Source organism: Palaemon carinicauda, chromosome 11, assembly GCF_036898095.1.
Source record: "Palaemon carinicauda isolate YSFRI2023 chromosome 11, ASM3689809v2, whole genome shotgun sequence".
In the NCBI taxonomy this organism is placed as follows: domain Eukaryota; kingdom Metazoa; phylum Arthropoda; class Malacostraca; order Decapoda; family Palaemonidae; genus Palaemon; species Palaemon carinicauda.
Genome location: NC_090735.1, coordinates 110,673,181 through 110,697,602, shown reverse-complemented (window position 1 = coordinate 110,697,602; position 24,422 = coordinate 110,673,181). Strand labels below are relative to the sequence as shown.

The 24,422-nt window shown below is 39.3% G+C and overlaps 1 protein-coding gene across 2 annotated transcripts in view; it reads left to right on the top strand.

Annotated features, from left to right (window-relative positions):
* Positions 1-24,422, top strand: part of LOC137650118 (uncharacterized) — an 80,979-nt gene that overhangs the window by 21,175 nt on the left and 35,382 nt on the right. For both annotated transcript variants that reach the window (XM_068383251.1, XM_068383252.1), the window contains exons 3-4: positions 2,942-2,993; positions 18,853-18,911. In XM_068383251.1, the coding sequence (XP_068239352.1) occupies positions 2,942-2,993; positions 18,853-18,911 (111 nt within the window). The remainder of the gene's footprint in view (positions 1-2,941; positions 2,994-18,852; positions 18,912-24,422) is intronic.

Below are 24,422 nucleotides of genomic sequence, written 5' to 3'. Positions count from 1 at the left end.
TCATACCATCTAGACTAAGTCAAATTAGGAACAGTACAGTGTTATACCTTTTGCTAGGAAAATAACTTGGGATGTCAGAGAAAGGCTCTTAATTTGAATGTCATTGCATCTGAAAGTCAGGAGTATGACAGGGTTTTCTTTGTATTTGTTCGTGAAATTTTGAGATTTTCCTTTTTGTCGTATCTAATCCTTGACAGATGCTTCTGTAAGATTGTTTAGTAGCAGTTGTGTAATGTGAGTGACCCCTTTGTGGTCTTACAGTAAATAACTTATAATTTTCATAGAGCTGACTTTGGAAGACTTTACTTTGTAGTCCTTTTTAAGGTAAATGGATGACCTACATTTACAGGTACATTTGAGACTAGCCTTGCTTTATGTACTACTGTATTGTGGCAAAAATGCAAGCACCATAAAAAAATCACTCTCCTAAGTAGATTCATGTGCATTTTATGCCAGTCTGAGTGGTGTAACTCCCTATTTACTTTTATATGAAGACTAATAGGCTTTGGTGTATTCTTTCCTTTTAGTTTGTGTGGCATTTGTTGGGGAAGGATACTTTTTTTTTTTTTTTTTTTTTTTTTTTTACATAGGAAATCTTTACGGAGAATGTAATTGGTCATGTAACTAATGATTATTTCGTTAAAATTTTCATCCAGCAACTGTAATGAGTGTCAGTTCTTTATTGGCAGTGCTGTAAGTAGCTTTTAGGGCTCGATAGTTTGTGTGATGGAACAGTTATCTTGGCAAAGGAACATTGCCATAGCCTATGAACTTTGTATGACAACACATATAATGGATATTAGACAACAAAAATTTACTTTTATAGCATACAAATCTTGTTTTATATAGTATTTAATTTTTGACCCAGTATAAAAGTCCCTGTTCAATAAAATTCATGCAAAATGAATTAATATAAGTATTTGCAGTCTTCATATTCTTTTGGTACTGCAAGAGAGTTATGGGGTCCTTTGACTGGCCAGACAGTACTCCATTGGATCCTTCTCTCTGGTTACGGTTCACTTTCCCTTTGCCCACACATACACTGAATAGTCTGGCCTATTCTTTACAGATTCTTCTCTTTCCTCATACACCTGACAACAATGAGATCACCAAGGGGTTAACTACTGCACCGTAATTGTTCAGGGGCTACTTTCCTTTTGCTAAGGGTAGAAGAGACTTTAGCTGTGGTAAGCAGCTCTCCTAGGAGAAGGACACTAAAATCAAACCATTGTTCTCTAGTCTTGGGTAGTGCCATAGTCTCTATACCATGGTCTTCCACTGTCTTGGGTTAGAATTCTCTTGCTTGAGGGTACACTCAGGCACACTATCCTATCTAATTTCTCTTCCTCTTTTTCTGTTAAAGTTTTGATAGTTTATGTAAGAAATATTTATTTTAATGTTACTATTCTTAAAATTTTTTCTTGTTTCCTTTCCTCACTGGGCTATTTTCCCTGCTTTTCCAACTAGGGTTGTAGCTTAGCAAGTAATAGTAATAATTAGCTGGGTGTTTCTCGAATATTGAATGGAGTGTAATTCTTAGATACTATTTGTACTCTACTTTTAAGACAGATAGGCAGTGTGCAGGTATTATTAAGTTTTATCATGGAAGAGGCTGGTTTACATGTGACAAATTGCAAAGCTAGTTTTATGCCAGTTTTATTCACAGAAACTGGTAATTTTGAAGTAACCATTGATAACATTTATTTTGTTCCCCTTTCAAGTAAACCTTGATAATATTTATTTTGTCTCCCATTCAGATATATACAGTATTGTATGGTTTTGTAGTGTCCTATACATCAAATATTCATAAAAATACTTTATAACAGTATTGATATTTTTATTTAACCACACACATTAACAGACATCACAGTCAAATTCATTTAATTTACATACATACTTAGCCATCACAGTGGATGAATTTTTATTTCAAAATCTAGTAATGTCCATCATTTCTAAATGCAAGTTGTTGTCATTATGAGAAGTCTCTTAGATTCTTCCCCTCCCATTCTTCTTTTTTCAATAGAACCAGAAGGGACTAGTTGCAATATTCTCTTGGAATAGATTTTTTTGGATTCATTTTTAGTACAGCACTGTATGGCAAAAGCTGTTTTAACATATTCTTAGCTATTTTTAAGAAAGTTTTGTCTAGCCAGGATTTAGTTTTATTTGGAATATATATTGATCTAATTATTTACTTATATGTTTTAGTTATGCTTTCATTTTTATTGTATTTTTTTTTAAATCCAGAAGCTTAATGTATTAGATGTATTGATATTCTACACAAGATATTTTGTCCTGACGTATTTTCTATCCCTTGCCTCTTCCATCGTTTCCCCTTGCTCATCCTTGCTTCATCTTGTGAGCTTTGGCAGAGAGAGAACGAGAGAGAAGTCTGTGACATGGTTTTTCTCCTCTGTCTGGCTCCTGCTGCAGTTCCCTCATTTTTTACCACCCAGTTCCTCGTCTGCTATTGATTCAGGAGCCCTCCGTTGCTTTAGCAAGTGAGATGGGGTGAGGGAAATTGCAATAATGGTGGGGAAGAATAGGAAAACTCATGATAGTTTAAATAAGGAATGAACAGTAATAGAAAATGTATAACTTTATTATGGGTAACTTAAGAATACTGTTATTTACATAGTATATTTTCTATTAACCTATATGACTTTTCAGAAATAAAACGTAACATTTTATGCTTTGTGCGGAATCCTATACAAGAATATAGTAGTGTACATTAGATTTTTTCAATATTTTTTTAGTGTTGGGAGTTTTGTTTTTATATTACACACCTTTATGTTAGTGGCTACCTGCAGAATTTAGTGAATAACAGAATTGTTTGCTTCCATTTATTTTTTTTATATTTGGCTATGAGCATGCACTGATTTTGTACTGTACAGTATATGTGATTTTATGTACACTGTTTAATTTGTTATTGTTCTGACAGGTGCAACGGTAGTATCATGGCGTGTCAACAATCAGGAACAACTTTTTGTTAGGTGAGTGTGTTGAGCAACATATTACTCTTGCATGTTCCAGGATGTGCCTTGGTGGAAGTTTTTATATTGCTGGTGTGACTCTTGTATTGATGGAATTATCCTTTAATTCCATATCTTTTATCGATGGAGTTGATGGTGTTCGGTTTGGGAAGTTTTCTCTGGATGCACTCATGGAGTAATGCAAGTTTATGATTTGTTTAATGCAATTTGGCCAAGTACAGAGTTTAATTGTTGTTTTGTAATTTTAGGACTTAAGTTAAAAATATTGGTTGACTCAGTAAATTTTTCATGACGTTATGTAAGAATCTGGTTGCATTGAGACAAAAGTTACCTGAGCAGTGCACATTAATTAAATAAGTTAATTTATTTCTGTTGAATCTGTTAAGCCATCAAAGTTGGGACTAAGCTTTTATATAAAGATTTTACTTTTTTTCTCAATTATCTACAATAAATTTTCCATTGCCTGTGGATGTTATGAATAGAATGGATTGTAACAACCTTGCGTTGGTAATTACACAACTTTTCTTTCCCCTCACTCCATCATTTGCAACATCCCACAACTCCTCCATCCTGCTGATGACCCTAAGCAAAAACTTCCTCCTGTCCATCACACACCCACAAAAAGGTTGCTCTAGGGGGTTCCAATTCCTGGTCACTAAAGGAATTCCACCCAAGACTGCCTTGAAGACCCTTTTCAGACTGGGCCTTTATTTGGGGGGATTTTTAGCTTAGTGATAAATTTTTATTTTTAAGATAGACTTTATCAAAATCTTTTGTTGTATTCCTTATTAAATGCTGGCATTGATTAGTATTTGTTATTTTATGCTAATTTTTGGAAAATTGAAGAATAGATTTCTTGAGGAAAAATCATTTAGTGTACTGCAAAGTATAATGTATCAATATTGTATATGAGTTCTGATGCACAATAGACAATTAAGATTTTTTGTTTTACATAGCTTACACTGAAAATAATTCTCTCTCTCTCTCTCTCTCTCTCTCTCTCTCTCTCTCTCTCTCTCTCTCTCTCTCTCTCTCTCTCTCTCTCTCTCTCTCTCTTTAGTTTGAACTTAGCTTATAGCTTTCGAATGATTACTGTTTACTGGGCAGTACATTTCACACATACCATTAAGTTGGTAATCAGGATGGGGTTGGTGTTTAATTGCTTGAGCTTCTGTTAACTGGTAAGAACCATGAATAATAGGTGGCCATTGTAATTGTTGTTATAACCAGTTTAGTTGGTGTTTTGAGCTTAGTGTTATTGTGTTGCAAGGAACAATTTTTTTTTTTTTTTTGTCTGTTAGCAGATGGGGTTGTCTGGAAACTAATTTTCTATAATTTACAGCTGATTATTCTTCTGAAGTAGTGTCACTAGATGGTTTCTCTTTTCACCTGTAGTCTCATTTACTTTCTATGGGGAAACAATTGAGTACTAGCTTATAGAACTTGTATTATATTTGTTCACTGGTTTTTAACTTTTATTTTAGGTTTAAAGATGCTTTTCAATACTGAGTTGTTAGTATAGTACAAAAGCAGAGTGCTACACATACTCGTCCTAAAGGAAATCATTCTTATAAGGAAAGGATTCTTGGTGTTTGCCCCAGCTTTAGATCCTATGCAATAATCCCTAGGATCAGAGCTGTCTTATATCGGCAGGCAACTCATAAGTACATGCCTCTCTTTTTGGCTAGAGTCTGAGTGTCTTTCAATGGAATTCTTGTTGCTGGAGATTCTGAAGTCATTGCCTTACATCCTTTTAAGTGTTAAGTGGGGGTGAAACAAAGGTTGTATTCACAAGTCAGGAGTTTATATGCATATATTTGTGTGTATAATAAGCTGTTGATAGTCTGCTCTAGTGAAAAGCCTCATTCATGTCCCACTCGTGTCTATTTCTGGTCATTCTACACTAGTCTATCCCCGCAAACTTTCTTAGCTCATCAATCCATCGTCTGGTCTTCTATCCTTTGCTTCGTTTTTAATCTATAGCGACCCATTCTGTTATTCTTTTGGTCCATCTACTGTATTATATGTCATTTTCATATGTCCTGTCCACATCCTTTTCTTTTTCATATATGTTGCTGGAATATCCACTACTTTAGTTTTTTCTCATTTCCATGTTGCTCCTTTTCTTTTTCTTAGTGTTATTCCCATCATTATACTTTCCATTAATTTTTGAGTTGTAATTAGCTTAATTTCAAAGGCTTTATTAATATTCCAAGTTTCTGAAGCATAAGTTAATACTGTTAAGGCCATCTGATTAAATATTTTCCTTTTAAGAGAAAGTGGCATTTAACTTTTTATAATCTTATTTTGTTTATCAAAAGCTCTCCAGCTCATTCTTATCCTTCTTTTAATATCGGTGTCATGTCCTGGTGAAATACCTACTGTCTGGTATATTCATTAACAATCTCCAGAGAGTCGTCCATAACCCTTTTTCGTTGTCTGCATTTTCATTAAGCATTACAGTGTTAGTTTTACTTATGTTCGTTTTCAGTCCTACAATTTTGCCTTATTCAAATCTATCATATTTTCTAATTCCTTTCTTGATTTACTAAATAGAAATGTCATCTGCAAATCGTAAGTTGTTAATGTATCCCCAATTAATGTTTATTCCTACATCTTCCCAGTCTGAATCTTTAAAAACTCCTAGGCACGCTGTGAATAATTTAGGAGAGATGGGATCTCCCTGTCTAACTCCTTTCTCAATCAGATTTTTTTCACTATACAGTATGTAGTTTTAGGATGGGTGTACTATCCATATAGACATTTTCAAATGTTCTAACATAAAGTTTGTCTTTCTTGCTTTTGAAGGGCTTTCATTACTGCTGAAGTTTTGACACCAAGAGCTTTCGGTCTATAAATTCCATATATATATATATATATACACACACAGTTAACTCCCCGTTAACATGAGGGTTATATTCCTGGAGAAGTCGTGTTAATGGAACATAATTTCTCCATAAGAAATAGCCTAATGGGAATAGGGGATGTTACATCCCTGGGTATTGAGACAGTCTGTCTATTTTGGGATTTGGTTACTATGAAACTTAAACAAACACATTATTGATATTTTGGAAGGTCACAAAAACTATGAAAACACATTCTTACTCAATTTGTATTTATTTTATAATAAAATAAGTTATTACCCATGTACATTCACACTGACGTATCTCTCTCTCTCTCTCTCTCTCTCTCTCTCTCTCTCTCTCTCTCTCTCTCTCTCTCTCTCTCTCTCTTATAGTTTTGCCTTTTAAGCTCATGATTATTTATTTACAATGAATTTTATATCAAGTACATTTTTAAGTTAAAAAACACAATAAACAGAGCTATTGTACTGTATGTACGAACGCACAATACTACTTAGTATGCATATCAAACACATTAGCGATTTATTATTTTTCTTTCATTTCGGTAAATGAATAACATCATAACATTTTTCCTTTAGTCAAAGGATTATTTATTTAAAACGAATATTATATCAACAAGTACATATTTAAATTAAAAATCGAAATGAACTGTACTGCGTGGTATGTACGAACACAAAGCTATGACATTGCATATCAAACGCATTAGCGATATATTTTCTTTCATTTCGGTGAATAGATAACAGATCGTAACTTATTTTTCCTTTAGTCTAATAGTTATTTACAATTAATTTTATATTAATAAACACATTTAAGTTGAAAAACCAATGAACAGTACTTTTTGGTATACGAACGCACAATGCTGCCGCATGTGCATATCTGACACGTTAGCGATTTATTTTTCTTTAATTTCGGTATTTAAATAAAAGATCGTAATCTTTTTCCTTTTCGTCTAATTATTTATTTACAATTAATTTTATGCCAATAACTACATATTCAAGTTAAAAAAAAATGAAGAGTTTATACTTTCTGGTATGTAGGGATGCACAATGCTACTACGCATATCAAACACATCAGCGATTTATTTTTCTTTCATTTCGATAATTAACCGATCGTAACATATTTTTTCCGTTGAATGTCATGCTTATTCATTTACAATAAATTTATATTGTTTTTCATACATTTTGTTTAAAGCTATTGTTAGTTATGTGAATATTCTCTCTCTCTCTCTCTCTCTCTCTCTCTCTCTCTCTCTCTCTCTCTCTCTCTCTCTCTCTCTCTCTCTCTCTCTCTCTCAGAGGTGCTTTACTATACACACGGGATTTAACAAATATTTGTTTCTTTAGAAAGTGTCAGATAAATACCACACACAATATAAATATTGCTTAAATATACATTTGATCGTAGGCAGGTATTCAGACGTTGTTTGATTTCCTCAGCTGATTTGTAGCTATAGCCGACACCATAACGTACTGTATATGAACTGAAAGATGTCTATAATAATATTGGGTTTCGATGTTATCTAAACTTCATGTAATAATTTTTGTACTTTTCTATTAACAGTTCAATATGTATTTTAACAACAGCAATTACAGATTACTTATTTTGGTTTTGTTGCCAGCTGTTTTTAAGGTCCCAATGGTATCACGGTTAAGCTCACCTATAGTTAAAAGGGTATTGTTGATATGATTTTGGTCCCTATCACGTAATCCTTGAACAAATGAAGATCCTTGTTCAAGGAACTCTCTACCAGTTCCTTATTAGAATGCGTATCGAACAACAACAAACGAATCTGCAGTTGACGCCGACGATCCACAGCCATCTACCTATATGATGTAAACAAAGATATTGAATATAAATATTGGTAAATGTAATAATTAAGTTTATTGTTCACTATCGCCATATAATTTGAAATTAGATTACTTTTTTTTTGGTACTAAATTATAAACTAAAATTTATTTGTTTGTAAGCTTTAATAGATTCATATTAACCCCTCTCGCTCTTGGGAGGGAAATTCAACTCTTGTAACATTGGACATTACGTGCTAACCGAATATATCCATATATATATATATATATATATATATATATATATATATATATATATATATATATATATATATATATATGATATATTATATATATGTATATATTATATATATATATATATGTATATTATATATATTATATATATATATATATATATATATATATATATATATATATATATATATATTATATATATATTATATATATATATATATTATATATATATATATTATATATATATATATATATATATATATATATATATATATATATATATATATATATATATATATATATATATATATATATATATATATATATATATATGTATGTATTTCTATGTGAACTTGTAGCAAGTCCCATCGACATGGTAGGTAGAGTGGCTATAGACATTTTCTGTTTTTCTTTGTTTGACTGGGTACAGGAACCACGGATTAAGCTTACATTCTGATTCTCATTCACTGGGTTTGTCATTCCATTCTAGGTTTTGTATTCATATTTAATTTGATAGTTCATGCTAGTTCTTTTTTATGTATGATGATATAGATGCGCACAAGATATGTAACAATTTCATAGCTTCAATTTATATAGATCTGTATTACCTGTGTGTTGTAGAAAGGGACTTGAAAAGAGATTGCATTTGTAAAGAATGAGATATATGGTCTATTGGTGCCTGAGAGAAATATGTATTGCATCTACTGTAAAAATGTAGATGGCTTATTAATGCTTCAAAAGGAGAAGTTTGTTGCCGTTGCCAAAGTCAAAGATTTTTAAATATTTAACTTAGCCGGTGAATATATAATAGCTGCTGCTCAGCGGCTCGACAGAAAACACACTCAAAAACTCGCGAGCGATCGCTATGAAGGTTGCGGGTGTGCCCACCAGCGCTAACTATCGGCCAGATACCACTCTTGCATGTAAACAAACCCTTCAATTCTTCTCTGTCGACCTTGACGACAAGACGTATCAATACTCGCTGTATAACCTGGAGTTTTCTCAACATATTTGGTGAAGTACTTCATTTTGGTTTGAGCTTTCGCAGTGCAGGTGTTTTTCCTCAACTTAAACTCTTGAACTCTTTATTGAACAGATTTAATTGTTGATGACTTGGATTGTTTTTTGGACTTTCTTTGACTAATTCAAAATGGCTGACCCTTCACAAGTACCTAGATTTCGTAAGTGTAATGCTAGGGACTGTAATAGGCGTCTTCCAAAGGCATCTCTCGACCCACATACTGTGTGTTCCAATTGTCGGGGTAAAACCTGTCAATTGGGAGATCGGTGTGAGGAATGTGTGGGCCTTTCGGAATTCGATTGGTTCGAATACGATAAGTATGCACGTAGGCTAGAGAGAGATAGGGTAAGGAGGAGTTCCTCTAGGTCAGTAGATTTTTCTCCACATGCCCCTGAACCTAATCCTTCCCCTGTAGTGGTTGTACCTAACCCCCCTTCTGGCACTCAGGAACCATCTATGCAAGACATGTTACGTGCTATTCATGCCTTGGGGGAAAGAGTTGAAGCGTTAGCAACTGATCGTAATCAACTCATGGCTGACGTTAAAGAGCTTAAGTGTCAGAGTGCCACAGCGGAAAATAGTGGGAAAGTGATTAGTGCGCAAAGTGTTGTGAACAGTGTTGCGACCGAGGGTTCGTCTGTTCGTGCCTGTCGTTCACCTAGTCCGAGACCTCTTGCAAGCTCCCAAACCCAGGGGAGAAGTAATGTCGTACGACTTATGGGTTCGAGAGGCCTTGATCAGCGAACAGACGTTCCCTCTATGGTATCAGGCGTATCTCACCAAGATCGCCCCTACCATAAGACGAGAGAGCCCATTTTCTCCTCGTCTTCCGAAGGCTTTTCGCATAAGAAACCGTGGAGCAAGGTTTCTAGGCCCCTTAAGCGAAAGTCGGTCCCTTCAGGACAGGTCCAGCGTCCTGGATGTAGTCATTGGGACAGTTCTGACCCATTGCAGTCATCGGATGACTGCTCGCCGCCTAAGCAGCAACGTTACACAGGCTCAGAAAGTCTTGGTGTAGGCAAGGTTGTGCCGTCTCAGACGTTAACCCCGTCGTTTACCTTACCCATTCCCGTAGACCCTAAATGGGTTATACTGCAGGACATGCAGACTAAGCTCGCCTCCCTTATGGAAGACTATTCTGCCGATAAGGTTCACGTTGAGCCTAGCCGTTTATCTCATTGAGATCCTGGCCTTCAGCCGCCCAAACGAACCTTTGTGCGTCCTGTTGACGTTGGCGTAGCTAAGTCACGTCAGTCACGTTATGTAGAGCCTCACTCGATGCGGTCTCGTGTTGATTTTCAGCCGCATTTGGACGTTAGGCCACTTACTAATGCTCCTGTTGACGTTCAGGACGTTCGCCAACCATCGGAGTTGACTTGTTTTGACGCTGAGCGTCAACCACCGCAGTCTAGAGTTGTTTTGACTGCTCAGACTAGGCAGTCAAAACAGTCTCGAGTGGACGCCGTGCGTCCTCACGCACCTGTTGTTGTTGACAGTTCACAGACTGTCAAGCAGTTACATGACGTTGCGTCCTGGTCCGCTACTAATGCACCAGTGCGTGTGGACGCTGCGTGTCAAGCATTGCCAACCCCTTTGCTTGTTTCTCAGCAGTTGTCAGATGAGGATCCTTCAGATGAGGACGTTGCTGACCCTCAGCATGAGGATCATCCTTCGGATGTGGACGAACCCAGAACAGTTCCTCCATCAATGGAATTTAAGAAAGTCATGTTAATTTTTAAGGAGTTGTTTCCCGATCACTTCGTCTCTGTTGCTCCTCGTTCGCCGCCGTCTGAGTTTGTTCTAGGCGTACCTGCTGACATGCCAGCCTTTACAAAACTTGTGCTCTCTCGCTCATCCAAGAGAGCTTTACGGCTTTAAGGTGACTGGTTGGAAACCAAGAGGAGTTTGGGGAAGACGGCCTTTGCCTTCCTTCCGTCTAAACTCTCGTCTAGATCGAGCGTCTGGTATGCCACGGGAGAAGTTCTCGGCTTGGGAGTCCCTGCCTCTGCCCAGGGCGGCTTCTCAAGCCTTGTAGACTCTCCCTGCCGCCTAGCCATGAGACGCTCGAAGATTAGTTGGTCCTCCTCGGACCTTGACCATCTGCTGAAAGGCATTTATAGAGCCTTTGAAGTTTTCAACTTCCTTGACTGGTGTTTGGGAGCCTTAAGTAGGAAAATCTCATCGGCCGATAGAGATATCTCCTTACCTATTATGTCCTGCATGGATAAAGCCATCCGCGATGGTTCCAATGAGCTCTCCTCCTCTTTTACGTCGGGAGTCCTAAAGAAGCGAGAGTCCCTTTGCTCTTTTCTGTCGACAGGAGTTACTCCCTGTCAGAGATCTGAACTGCTCTTTGCTCCCTTATCTAAGTTTTTGTTCCCGCAACAATTGGTTAAGGACATAGCTTCTTCTCTCGTGCAGAAGGACACCCATGACTTGGTTGCGTCCTCTGCTCGCAAAGGGACTCCTTCGACATCCTTTTCTGCAAGACCTAGGATAGACACTCCGGCGTCCAGATTTATTTCGCCCTTTCGTGGCAGAGCTCCCAGCAGGGGAGGTACTCGTGCCGAGGGAAAGAGAGGAAAGAAGAGAGGAGCCAAGTCCTCACGTGGCAGAGTCTGACTGCCCGCAGCCTCAGACAGCAGTAGGAGCCAGACTGAAGAACTTCTGGCAAGCCTGGGAGAAGAGGGGCGCAGATCAACAATCTGTGAGGTTGCTCAGAGAGGGGTACAAAATTCCATTTGTACGCAAACCCCCTCTAGCGACTTCCCCCATCGACCTCTCTCCCAGGTACCGAGAGGAGTCAAAGAGACAAGCCCTGAAACTAGAAGTGTCTCTTTTGCTAGAGAAGGGAGTGGTGGTGAAAGTCTCGGACCTTCAATCACCGGGGTTTTACAACCGTCTCTTCCTAGTACCGAAGAAGACAGGAGGTTTGAGACCGGTGCTAGACGTCAGTGCACTCAACGTCTTTGTTACGAAGACAAAGTTCACCATGGAGACCACGAAATCAGTCTTAGCAGCGGTCAGAAAGGGAGACTGGATGGTCTCTCTCGACCTAAGAGACGCATACTTCCACATCCCCATACACATAGATTCCCAACCTTTTCTGAGGTTTGTTTTCAACAATGTGGTATACCAGTTTCGGGCCCTGTGCTTTGGCCTAAGTCCTGCTCCTCTTGTGTTTACGAGGCTTATGAGGAATGTAGCAAAATTCCTCCATTTATCGGGAATCCGAGCCTCCCTATACTTGGACGACTGGCTTCTCAGAGCCTCGTCCAGTCATCGCTGTCTGCAGGATCTTCATTGGACATTGGATCTGACCAAGGAATTGGGACTTTTGGTCAACCTGGAAAAGTCCCAGCTGATTCCATCCCAAACTATACTGTATTTAGGGATGGAGATTCGCAGTCCAGTTTTTCGGGCTTTTCCGTCTGCCCCCCGAATAGAGCAAGCCCTGCTCAAAGTCCAACTGATGTTGAAGAGAGAACGATGCTCAGTCAGGAATTGGATGAGTCTAGTAGGAACTCTATCATCCCTGGAGCAGTTTGTCTCGCTAGGAAGGCTACACCTTCGACCTCTCCAGTTCCATCTAGCTTTTCACTGGAAAAAGGACAAGACGTTAGAGACGGTCTCAATCCCGATCTCCGAACCAGTAAAGGCATGCCTGAATTGGTGGAACGACAATATCAGTCTGAGAGAGGGACTTTCCCTAGCAGTTCAGAACCCAAACCACGTACTATTCTCGGACGCGTCGGATTTGGGTTGGGGTGCGACCCTGGACGGTCGGGAATGCTCAGGTCTGTGGACCTCAAGTCAGAGGAGCATGCACATCAACGGCAAGGAGCTTTTGGCAGTCCACCTGGCCTTGATGAACTTCGAGAGTCTCCTTCGAAACAAGGTGGTAGAGATCAACTCCGACAATACCACAGCCTTGGCATACATTTCCAAGCAAGGAGGCACCCACTCCCTGACGCTGTACGAGATCGCAAGGGACCTGCTCATTTGGTCAAGAGATCGAGGCATCTCCCTGTTAACGAGGTTTATCCAGGGCGACTTGAACGTCTTAGCAGACTGCCTCAGTCGGAGGGGTCAGGTAATTCCTACGGAATGGACCCTCCACAAGGACGTGTGCAAGAGTCTTGGGCGACTTGGGGTCAACCCACCATAGACCTCTTTGCAACCTCGATGACCAAGAGACTTCCAATCTATTGCTCTCCAGTCCCAGACCCAGCAGCAATACACATAGACGCATTTCTTCTAGATTGGTCTCATCTGGACCTATATGCATTCCCACCATTCAAGATTGTCAACAAGGTACTGCAGAAGTTCGCCTCTCACGAAGGGACAAGGTTGACGTTAGTTGCTCCCCTCTGGCCCACGAGAGAATGGTTCACCGAGGTACTTCGATGGCTGGTAGACTTTCCAAGAAGTCTTCCTCTAAGAGTAGATCTGTTACGTCAGCCCCACGTAAAGAATGTACACCAAAGCCTCCCCGCTCTTCGTCTGACTGCCTTCAGACTATCGAAAGACTCTCTAGAGCTCGAGGCTTTTCGAAGGAGGCAGCCAGTGCGATTGCAAGAGCGAGGAGAGCTTCTACCATTAGAGTATACCAGTCGAAGTGGGAAGTCTTCCGAGACTGGTGCAAGTCAGCATCTGTATCCTCGTCCAGTACCTCTGTAGCCCAAATCGCTGATTTTCTCTTACACCTGAGAAAAGTTCGCTCTCTTTCAGCTACCATGATCAAGGGCTACAGGAGCATGTTGGCTTCGGTCTTCCGGCATAGAGGCTTAGATCTTTCCAACAATAAAGATCTACAAGATCTCCTTAAGTCTTTTGAAACCTCTAAGGAACGTCGTTTGGCTACTCCTGGATGGAACTTAGACGTGGTCCTAAGGTTCCTCATGTCAGACAGGTTTGAGCCATTACATTCAGCCTCCCTGAAGGATCTCACTCTTATGACTCTTTTCCTGGTGTGCTTGGCCTCGGTTAAAAGAGTCAGTGAACTTCATGCCTTCAGTAAGAACATCGGCTTTTCTACAGAAAAAGCCACTTGTTCTCTTCAACTTGGTTTCCTGGCCAAAAATGAACTGCCTTCTCGTCCTTGGCCTAAATCTTTTGATATTCCTTGCTTATCAGAGATCGTAGGCAACGAACTGGAAAGAGTGTTATGTCCTGTTAGAGCTCTTAAGTTCTATTTAGCTCGTACTAAGCCATTACGAGGTAAATCTGAAGCGTTATGGTGTTTGGTTAAGAAACCATCCTTACCTATGTCAAAGAATGCTTTGTCATATTTTATCAGATTTTTAATACGAGAAACTCATTCCCACTTGAATGAGGAAGACCAATCTTTGCTTAAGGTTAAGACGCACGAAATTAGAGCTATAGCATCCTCCGTGGCCTTCAAGCAAAATAGATCTCTGCAAAGTATCATGGACGTGACTTTTTGGAGAAGCAAGTCAGTGTTCGCGTCATTTTACTTGAAAGATGTCCAGACTCTTTACGAGGACTGCTACACACTGGGTCCATTCGTAGCAGCGAGTGCAGTAGTGGGTGAGGGTTCTACCACTACACTTCCTTAATTCCAATATCCTTTTTAATCTGTCTCTTGAAATGTTTTTAATATTGTTTTTTTATGGGTTGTACGGAAGGCTAAGAAGCCTTTCGCATCCTGGTTGATTTGGCGGGTGGTCAAAGTCATTTCTTGAGAGCGCCCAGATTAGGGGTTTGATGAGGTCCTGTTAGTATGGGTTGCAACCCTTCATACTTCAGCTCCTGGGAGTCTTTCAGCATCCTAAGAGGATCGCTGGGCTTCGTGAGGAAGACAGACTTACAAGGCAGAGTAATCGTCTAAGTCAACTTCCTTACCAGGTACCTATATATTTTGGTTTTGTTATATTGATAACTGTCAAAAACTCTTAGCTTATACGCTGTAAACTTAATTAACTCTGGTCTCTATCCACCGCCTGGGTGTGAATCAGCTATTATATATTCACCGGCTAAGTTAAATATTTAAAAATGATATTTTAATTATAAAATAAATTTTTGAATATACTTGCCCGGTGAATATATAAATTAAAGGCCCTCCCTTCCTCCCCAATAGAGACGCAGCGGGACGAGAAGAATTGAAGGGTTTGTTTACATGCAAGAGTGGTATCTGGCCGATAGTTGGCGCTGGTGGGCACACCCGCAACCTTCGTAGCGATCGCTCGCGAGTTTTTGAGTGTGTTTTCTGTCGAGCCGCTGAGCAGCAGCTATTATATATTCACCGGTTAAGTATATTCAAAAATTTATTTTATAATTAAAATATCATTTTACGAAGGGTATGTATGCACCCGTCTTTTGGTTTGTAACCAACTACCCATAAACTAATGTACTGATTATGACCATAATTGGTAGTTATGTTGGGTGTGACCCAAGGATGAATTTGTAACATTTTGGATAAAGTACATCAAAATACAAGTACTTTGAAAATAATCACAATACTGTATTAATTTTTTGTTTGTGAACAGTGTAATGCAAAAACTAATGAACCAATTTCAACAAAACTTAGTGGACATGTGGGCTATGATCCAAGGACAAATCCATTAGATTTTGAAGAAAATACATCAAAATACAAGTACGCAATGGAGTTAGAGCAAAATAAGAGTGCATAACGTGGTGAAGGCATGTTCTACTGAGTGCCCCATTTAGTTAATGATGTTATTGACACTATTTGAAGTTGTCAATTTGTTTGGAAAATTTATAATTTTGCATTAAAATGTGCTTTTATATAAAAGTGCTCTCTCTCTCTCTCTCTCTCTCTCTCTCTCTCTCTCTCTCTCTCTCTCTCTCTCTCTCTCTCTCTCTCTCTCTCTCTCTCTCTCTCTCTCTCTCTCTCTCTCTCTCATTGTAATTAGAAGCAGAAGAGATAAGAGTAAGCTATAATAATTGTTTCTGGTTAGGAAACAAGTAGCATATATTGTCATTTAGTGTTTCCTAGAATGCTTAACATGTACAGTTCTTACACTGCATTATTCTAATTGTTCTTAGTCAATTTTTATGGAGGACTGAATTCTTAAAAAAAATCTTGAGATTTAAAATTAAAGAGGATTGAAGACCAATAAAATTTGTAATCATGTATAATGTTGTATCATTTAGAAGAGAACAAATGTTAAATGTCAAGTTATTTGGGTGTAAAGGATATTTCGTGTGGGCAATGAGGTAAGCATCTTGCTCTGCAGCAGACTACACGCCTGGTTGCCTTTGCCTTTCCAGTGTTTGACTTCAGGTCCGGGATGGTTTAGCCATTACTGAGAATACTCTCATGTTCTCCCTGAAATGGTCACAAAAATGGTTAAAAAAAGTAGTTGGGTTGCATTCTGGGGCAGTGAACCTGATCGGGTGTTGTCAACGCTGCCAGACCCAGTCGGGTTTTTATTGTGAATGCGGGTGGTAGTAAGAATGGCTACCCAAACAGGCTTGGATATATATATCCTTCCAATTGACATTGATTTTGAAGATTCAAATTTAGTTTTCTTTGAATTAGATTAATTTGCTGTTTTCAAACCTAAAATTATCCATTTAATGCATTATTTTAATGATAGATCCCTTAATGCCAATTTAGGTTTATATTTTTCTGAATATATATGTGGTAATATTGATTTGGCAGTAGTTTAGGATAAAACTAAGTTTAATGGTAATTTAATATAATTAAATGGATTAGAAGTTTAATGCGTAGTGGCTAATGTTTTTTAAAATTTTTATGAGTTGTGTATATATTCATTATTCAACACAAAATATAAATGATGCTGTGACATGTTTTTGTGTGTGGGGTCTTCTATTTTTAATGGAAATAGCTTTGTAGAAAAATATGTACAGTATATGCTGTACATTTTCTCATGAAGGTTTAAAGGCCGCTCATGAATAGCAGAGGCAAAGGACAGTGACAATGCTCCAGCTAACGGGACAACGCTCCATAGATATGATCAGTGCCTAAGCCCCCTCTCCACCCAAGATAGGACCAGGTGAGTCCCAGGCAATGGCTTCTGATGACACAGCAGGTAGATCTGTAGCTCCCCTAAATCCCCCCCCCCCCCCCTTAGCTCACAATTCTTAGCTCACAAGGATAGTTAGGTTGCAGACTACTGGGAATTATTGAGCTTGAGCAGGACTTGAACCCCAGTCCTGCAGATCACCAGGCAGGGATATTTCCAATAGGCCACCACAACCCGTTCTCCTCATATCTGCCATTTGGTGAAAATTTCATTATCTTGAACTGCAAATATTTTACCTTATATGGGTTGCCCCCAGGAAGTGTTATACGTCGTTCTCACTTCTTGATTCTTCGAATTATGGTGCGAGCTTCCTGCCTTTTTATATCCTGGGTGTTACTCATCAAAGTTGACAAGCTGATGATTACCTAATACTGAATTTTTCATGAACTGGACTTAGTTCTGTAATTCTCCTTGTATCAGTATCAACCATGTCTCTTGTGGGATGAGGTTGGTAACAATTGAGTTACAAGGACCTATGTACTATATACTTGAGTACAGTATACTGTACCTGCTTCTCAGGGAGTCTGGTGGGTAAGGTTGCTCCTCATAAGTACCAGGTACCTAAGGCACTATAGTACTAATATGGTAAACAATTTGAAACTGTCCTAAGTAGAATGAGTGTGGTGTTTCCACAGTTATTAGGTACAGTATAAGAAATGGTATATAATCTAAAATAGCATCTAGACTAGAGAATAGATACTGGAAATCCTGGACACATTAACATATTTAGAAAGATATCAACCATAAAAACTAATAAATTGTAACAAAGAGACTAAAATAGGCCATGTAGCATTTAAGCATGACAAACTTACAATGGGCAGCAGTGAATTAATCCCATGGCTGGTCCAGGAAGGGAAGATGATGGGGATAATGATTTATTAATTTATTTATTCTAAGGTCAGGAAGTTCATGCTTATAATTGAGTCACGATTCAAGGATATAAACTACTGTATGTTACAGCACAACATAAGACACTTCATCAACCATGGCAGACTAACTGGAAGTGAAGTCCATTAAACTGCAGTGTAGCCCTAATGAATTTCTGGCCTATTCTTAACATAGTCTCCTCTGTCCTCATACACCTGACAACAGAATACCAAACAATTCTTCACTCAAAAGGTTACTGCACTAATTGTTGAGTGGCCACTTTCCTCTTGGTAAGGGTAGAAGAGACTCTTTAGCTATAGTAGGCAGCTCTTCTAGGAGGACACTCCAAAATCAAACTATTGTTCTCTAGTTTTGGATAGTGTTTAATGTTGTTACTCTTCTTAAGATATTCTATTTTCCTTTCTCCTTTCCTCACTGGGCTATTTTCTCTGTTGGAGCCTCTGGGCTTATAGCATCCTGCTTTTCCAACTAGGGTTGTAGCTTAGCAAGTAATAATAATAATAATAATTGGTATCTTAACTAATATGATGAATATTTATGTACTGACACAGTTCTGATCAGAGGACAGTATGCTTTTTTATAGAAACTTTATTATAGTAGTGGTAACCAATATGACATCTATTCAAGGCCATGGCAGAATTACAACTCATTTCTTGCCTGTATTTCCTGGGTCTGGTGTAGATGTGGTTAGACCTCTCTTTGTGTGATGCTTATACCTTCAAGTATTTTATATCTAGGCTAAAGTCTACTGTAGTTTTCTTTTACATCCGTCTGAACTTTTAGATGGCTCTTACATGGTAAAGGCATAAAGTATTATTTTGGTACATTTCAAAAGGTCTGTAGTATGTGCTAATTGTTTTTATGCTTTATATTACTATGTTTCCTAGAATTTTACTTTGGTAGAATCAGGGAGAATGATTTGTGGAATTAGCAAAGAAATATAGTTAGATGAGCAGTAGGTTTTTGTTGGTAAAAATAGTTACTTTTACTAACAGTGTTTTATTTTTTTTCCAGTAAACAAGCCATATTTGATGGAAAGCGACCCATTAGAGGAGGAATACCTATTGTGTTTCGTAAGTTGTTTTGGTATTTCGTAGTATTTCAAATTGTAAAGATTTAGCACTGTACTGTATTACAAGAGCTGCATTCCGACACTAAGCAAACCTTACGCTATTTAATAGGGATTATCTTTTGGCAAAGCTTGAAGACTAACCATTAAGACTTTAATGCAAGGTGGCAACCACCTAACCACTAGTTAGTGGGGCTGGAGAGGGGTTGCCGGCTACCCCTATCGATCACACAACTTTGAAACTGCATCACTTTTTTTGTTTTGGCTTCAGGAGAACGGACGTGTCTTCTCTCTGTTTCCTCTTTCCTCAAAGACTTAGAACCGTTGCGTTTTTCAATTCTTTTTCTTTTCAGGTGTGATTGTTCTACTTGATGTTCCTCATGCATCTCTTTTTCAACACCGTGACAGACTGCTTGAGTTTAGTCAAGATATGGGGATTGTGATAAATCTCGTAGTCACTACTGCTCTCCTCAAAGACTGTTATACCTGGGTATGAGAAGAGACACCAAACTTCACAAAGTATTTTCATGAGACGATAGAGTACACAGGCTGAGGGAGGTAGCAAGCCCCTTCCTCAGATGAGAAGAGCTTCCAGCCCAACAGTGGTTGTCTCTCTTAGGTCAGCTAGCATCCCTGGTCCATCTACTGCCCAATGGTCACTTCAGGATTCGATCTCTCCAGTGGCAGCTGAAATCTAGGTGTAGCTATCACACCGGCTCTCTGGATACGCTAATCCCTATGGGACAGGAGCAAATAATGGATCTTCATTGGTGTGTGACGGTAGAGAACTTCAGCAGAGGGACAGACCTTGTCCCATCCCCGGAATTAATGCTCTTTACAGACGTATCAAAAGTAGGGTGGGAGGCTGACATGCTGCACCACACAGCCTGCGGGCAATGGTCCGAATCCGAAAGCTACCAGCACATAAACTCTCTTAAGAGATGAGAACAGCTTTTCTAGCTCTCCAATAGTTCTTGGCAGGTCACTCTGTGGTGATGATGAGCGACAACACCACAGTAATGGCTTGCGTAAACAAACAAGATGGTACCTTTTTGCAGCTCCTATGCCATCTAGCATTGGAGATACTAAGATGGACCAAAGAACATTAGGTGTCCCTATCTGCTCGCTTCATTTCAGGTTAGAGGAATGTTCTCTTCATACAATCCGAGCAGAGCAACTCGGATAGTGGGCTCCGAATGGTCATTGAATCAATTGATAGCCAAAAAAAGTCTTGACTTTGTGGGGTTCCCTGACCATGGACCTGTTCGCAACGTCGCTGAACTTCAAGCTCATGCTCTACTGTTCCCCAGTCCCAGACCCTCAGGCAAGATGCATTGTCTGGTGAGAAGGATGCTCAACGGGACCAAAGCATGCAACAGTATATTCATGATACTAACAGCTCTGCTATGGCATCACACAGTGGTTTCCTGACCCTCTGCAACTCCTGATAGAGCTTCCGAGAGAAGTCCCTCTATGACAAGTATTGAAGTCATGATATCACTGGAATAGCGTTAAAAGCACATAAAACATGTAACTTCATTATAAATAAGAATTAAAGTATGTAAAATCATATCAAAATTCAGTACTTGCACTTAATGTAAATGTTCACTTAGTTACCATTACAGTAATCATATGAACAAACTATGAAAACACTTGTTTTTATATTAGTTACCGGTGTTTAATAGCTTTACAGTGACATTTTCTATGATAGTTCAACTATCTACCCTATGAAGCATTAACAACACATAAACGACATTATTGTACAATGAATAAGAATAAAAGTATATAAAATCGTATGAAAATAAATTTTGGTGTGCTATTTTTTTAATTTCAAGTGCAACTTAGCAATCAACACTTACTTTTTTTATGGTTGTAAACAGCTGATCTCAAGACTATCGAGAATAACAAAGAATAATTTTTTAGCTCATTCAATATAAATTACTAATACTGTACAAATTACATCAGAACCAACTTGTTATAGAATGTCATACTTTTCATACATGTTTATAGCTATTATTATTAATTTCTCTCTCTCTCTCTCTCTCTCTCTCTCTCTCTCTCTCTCTCTCTCTCTCTCTCTCTCTCTCTCTCTCTCTCTCTATGCAAGGTGCCTTACTAATGTACACACACATCACAGATTTAATAGAAATCTTTGTTTCCCTAAAAGTGTCGGGAAATACTACACATGATGTAAACTTTTATTTTGCTTAAATCTATGTTCAATCATAGGCTGGAATTAAAACTTTATTCTATTTCGTCATCTGCTCTAGCTTTACCCATCGGCATAATTTATATGTACTGAAAGGTGTCTGATAATCCTGGTTTTCGATGTTATCTAAACTTTGTTTAATAGTTTTTGTACTTCTCTGTTTTCAATTCAAGATATATTTTAACAACAGCAATTACCGATTGTTTTTATTTTTGTTTTGTTGTCGGCTGTTTTCAAGGTCACGGCAGTATCACGATTATTCTCACATATAGTCAACAGAGTATTGTTGATCGGATTTTGCTCCATATTACGTAATCCTTGAAGAAAAGAAAAGCACAATTCAGCGAACTCTCGACCAGTTTCTTAAGTTAAAATGTGTATCAAACTAAACAACAGACGAATCGGTTATTGACGCTTACGATCTTCAGCCATATACGTATACGCGATTTAAACAAAGATATACTGTACTGAGTCACAGAGATCTTTACTTTTGCAGGGGGTTGGGAATCGTGTTCCTCGAAGTCCAGTCTTGTTCTTCGGCAGTGCCTCAAATACCTAAGTATGGACATAAACCCGGTCGAAGTCAGAGCGTTTTCATCGTCAGACATGGTACAAAGATTCAGGCAAGGGCCAGGTGTAAAACAAGGTATATCATCAGACGTAAGTGACGCTAGTCGCCTCAAGGTGGCTTCAAGTTTAGCGGTGTCCAGACCTTCTGGATCTTCTCGTAGACAAGCTTACTCAAGCCTACTTTGCCAACCACACATAAGAAAGTAACACGATGCAGTTAGCTGTCTGGAGATTATCCAGCACCTCCTCCAAAAGAGAGGCTTTTCGAGGCAGACTGTGAAACAACTTTCAAGGTATCTCCGGAGGTCTTCCACAATGGCCTATCAGGCAAAGTGATCTACTTTCTGTGATTGGTATTGTAAGGTGAATATTGCTCCACTCAAGGCCACTATTCCCCTGATAGCAAACTTTCTGTTGTTCATACGGAAAGAGCAATTTCTCTGTCACAGTGGTTAAAGGCTTGGCCTTGAGCCAAATCTTTAAAATAAAGGTTTCTTGTGGGAACTATTAGCTCTGATTAGGAGCTTTGATCAGACCTGCCCACCTCAGAAACTTAAACCTCCATCTTGGAATTGGATAAAGTTTGTGGTCCCTCAAGATAGCACATTACGAGCCTTTAGATAAGGCCTCGGACAGGGATCTGACCCTGTAGACAGGTTTTCTCTTGACCCTGGCATCAGAAAAAAGGTGAGTAAAATGCACATACTGTCCTACCTTCCATCACATTCCTAGGGATGGAAACCTCTGAAAGAGGTTAACTGATGATTCAGATATATTACTCCGTTCTGTAAGGGCTTTAATATCTTAACAGAATGGCTCCTCACCAACCAGTGATCTCTTACCTGTTTGTGAACTAGGTCGCACCAAGATGATGATTTCCAAGAACACGATCTCTTTTTGGTTGTGGGGTTATCTATAGTGCATATAAATCCTAAGGGAAACTTATGCCAGGGCGCCCCTAGAGCTCATGACATTCTTGGTCTTGCTGTAAACATGGCATTCTGCAAGAACAATTCAGTGGTGGGGTCCTTGGTGCAGAACTCTAGAAAAGAAAGACTTCCTTTAGGTCACTACCTAAAGGATTGTACTCATAGATCCCTGGATAACTTCTCTCTGGGTCCCATTGGTGCAGCACAACAGCTAATCTAGACCAAGCTCTTACAGTACTCTTTACTTTTTGCCACGGCATTAGTTGAAAGGGTATGAAAAGTGAATGTGTGCCGTTCCTCACTTCCTTCTTCATCCAGCCTCACTTAGGAGTATTTTCACCCAAGGAACCCTGATGCAGGTAAGAATAAATAATGTCTTTTGTTCTTTGTGACATTTTTATATGACAATTTTTATTTAGTTTGATTACTGTTCATTCAAAAATATTAACTTTGTCAGGTCAGTGACATGGAAATTTGAGGATGATATACCGACCAAGCCTCTCTATGAGCTGGTCTGATTGTCATATTCATATACATATATAGTTATATAACATCTAATTTTTGTGGTAATCTATCCATGATCTAGAGTTAGATAGGGACCCATTCATGATGGAGACTTCTCCCTAAGGGAGACTCCTCATATAAATGAATCAGAGGTTTGTATCCGCTTGGGAAAAAACAAATTTCTTTAATATATTTTTATTTTTCCTAGCTATACAGTACAAAACCAAGTCATTTTTCCAAATGTCCCGCCTCATCCACCCTACAATTCTTGACCAAAAGCAGTGACTCAGCCTCTCAGAGGCAGGAGCGCACTACCCAGCCATATACTTGCTTAGTAACCTATATGGTTGCCTTTTTCTTTTTCTGGTAGTAAATTGACTTGGGAATAAACCTCATGTAAATGACTCTGGTTTGTATTGCTATGAAAAGTACAATTGTTCCAACACGGAGTACTTACCTCGAACTACTTTCTTAGGTGTATCTGGGATCTCCTCCCAACCGACCAGAATTTTGTGTAGTTTACCCTACTCCCGTTTTCTATGCGGGGTAACCTCTGGCGGAGTGATACGTGCCCAGAGACGACCCGGAGTCAGAGAGCATACTTGCTCAGGTCTCGATCTCCAGTAAGTTTCTGGTCGCGTCGCAGATAACATCCCAACGCTCTCTCTTACCCAGTGCGACCCTTTGTGTCTCGCGCGGTTCCCACGTGGTCCCTTTGTGCTTCCTTATCCTTTTCCCCTCTGTGTTCCTGTGTCTTGCTAGTGCGTTATGGGGTATCCCCGTCGTTGCCCTGGGCCTGTGGCCGGTAAATCGTGTGGCGCCTTCCTCTCTAAGCCTGAAGTTGACCCGCACTCCTTGTGTTCTTCGTGTAGGGGCAGTGTGTGTTCCCCTATAGCCACGTGTCCGGAGTGTGAGTCCTGGAACGAGGTGCAGTGGGTGCGCTACGGCACCAAGAAGAAGAAGACCTCTGGACGTTCACCTAGGAAACCGAGCGTCTCTTCGCCTCTCGCTTCGCCCGCCGTTTCTTCGGACAGTCTCTCTGCCGCCTTCCCCTACCCAGTGGCCTTCCCCCAGGAGTCTGATTTACCTGACAGTGGGATTGTGTCTTCGATCCAGGCAAGTGGGGGCCTGAGGGAGGGACGTGAGTGTGTTCGGGGGACGGAGCCCTGGTGAAAGCAGGGCCCGTCTCGTCGTACAATCCTATGTGTGGTAAAACTGCTGCAGCCTCTTCTCCCGCCTCTTGGTCAGGTTTTTCAGGTGCGTCAGCAACCGAGGGTTCCGCCGAGAAGGAAGACTCGCCGCC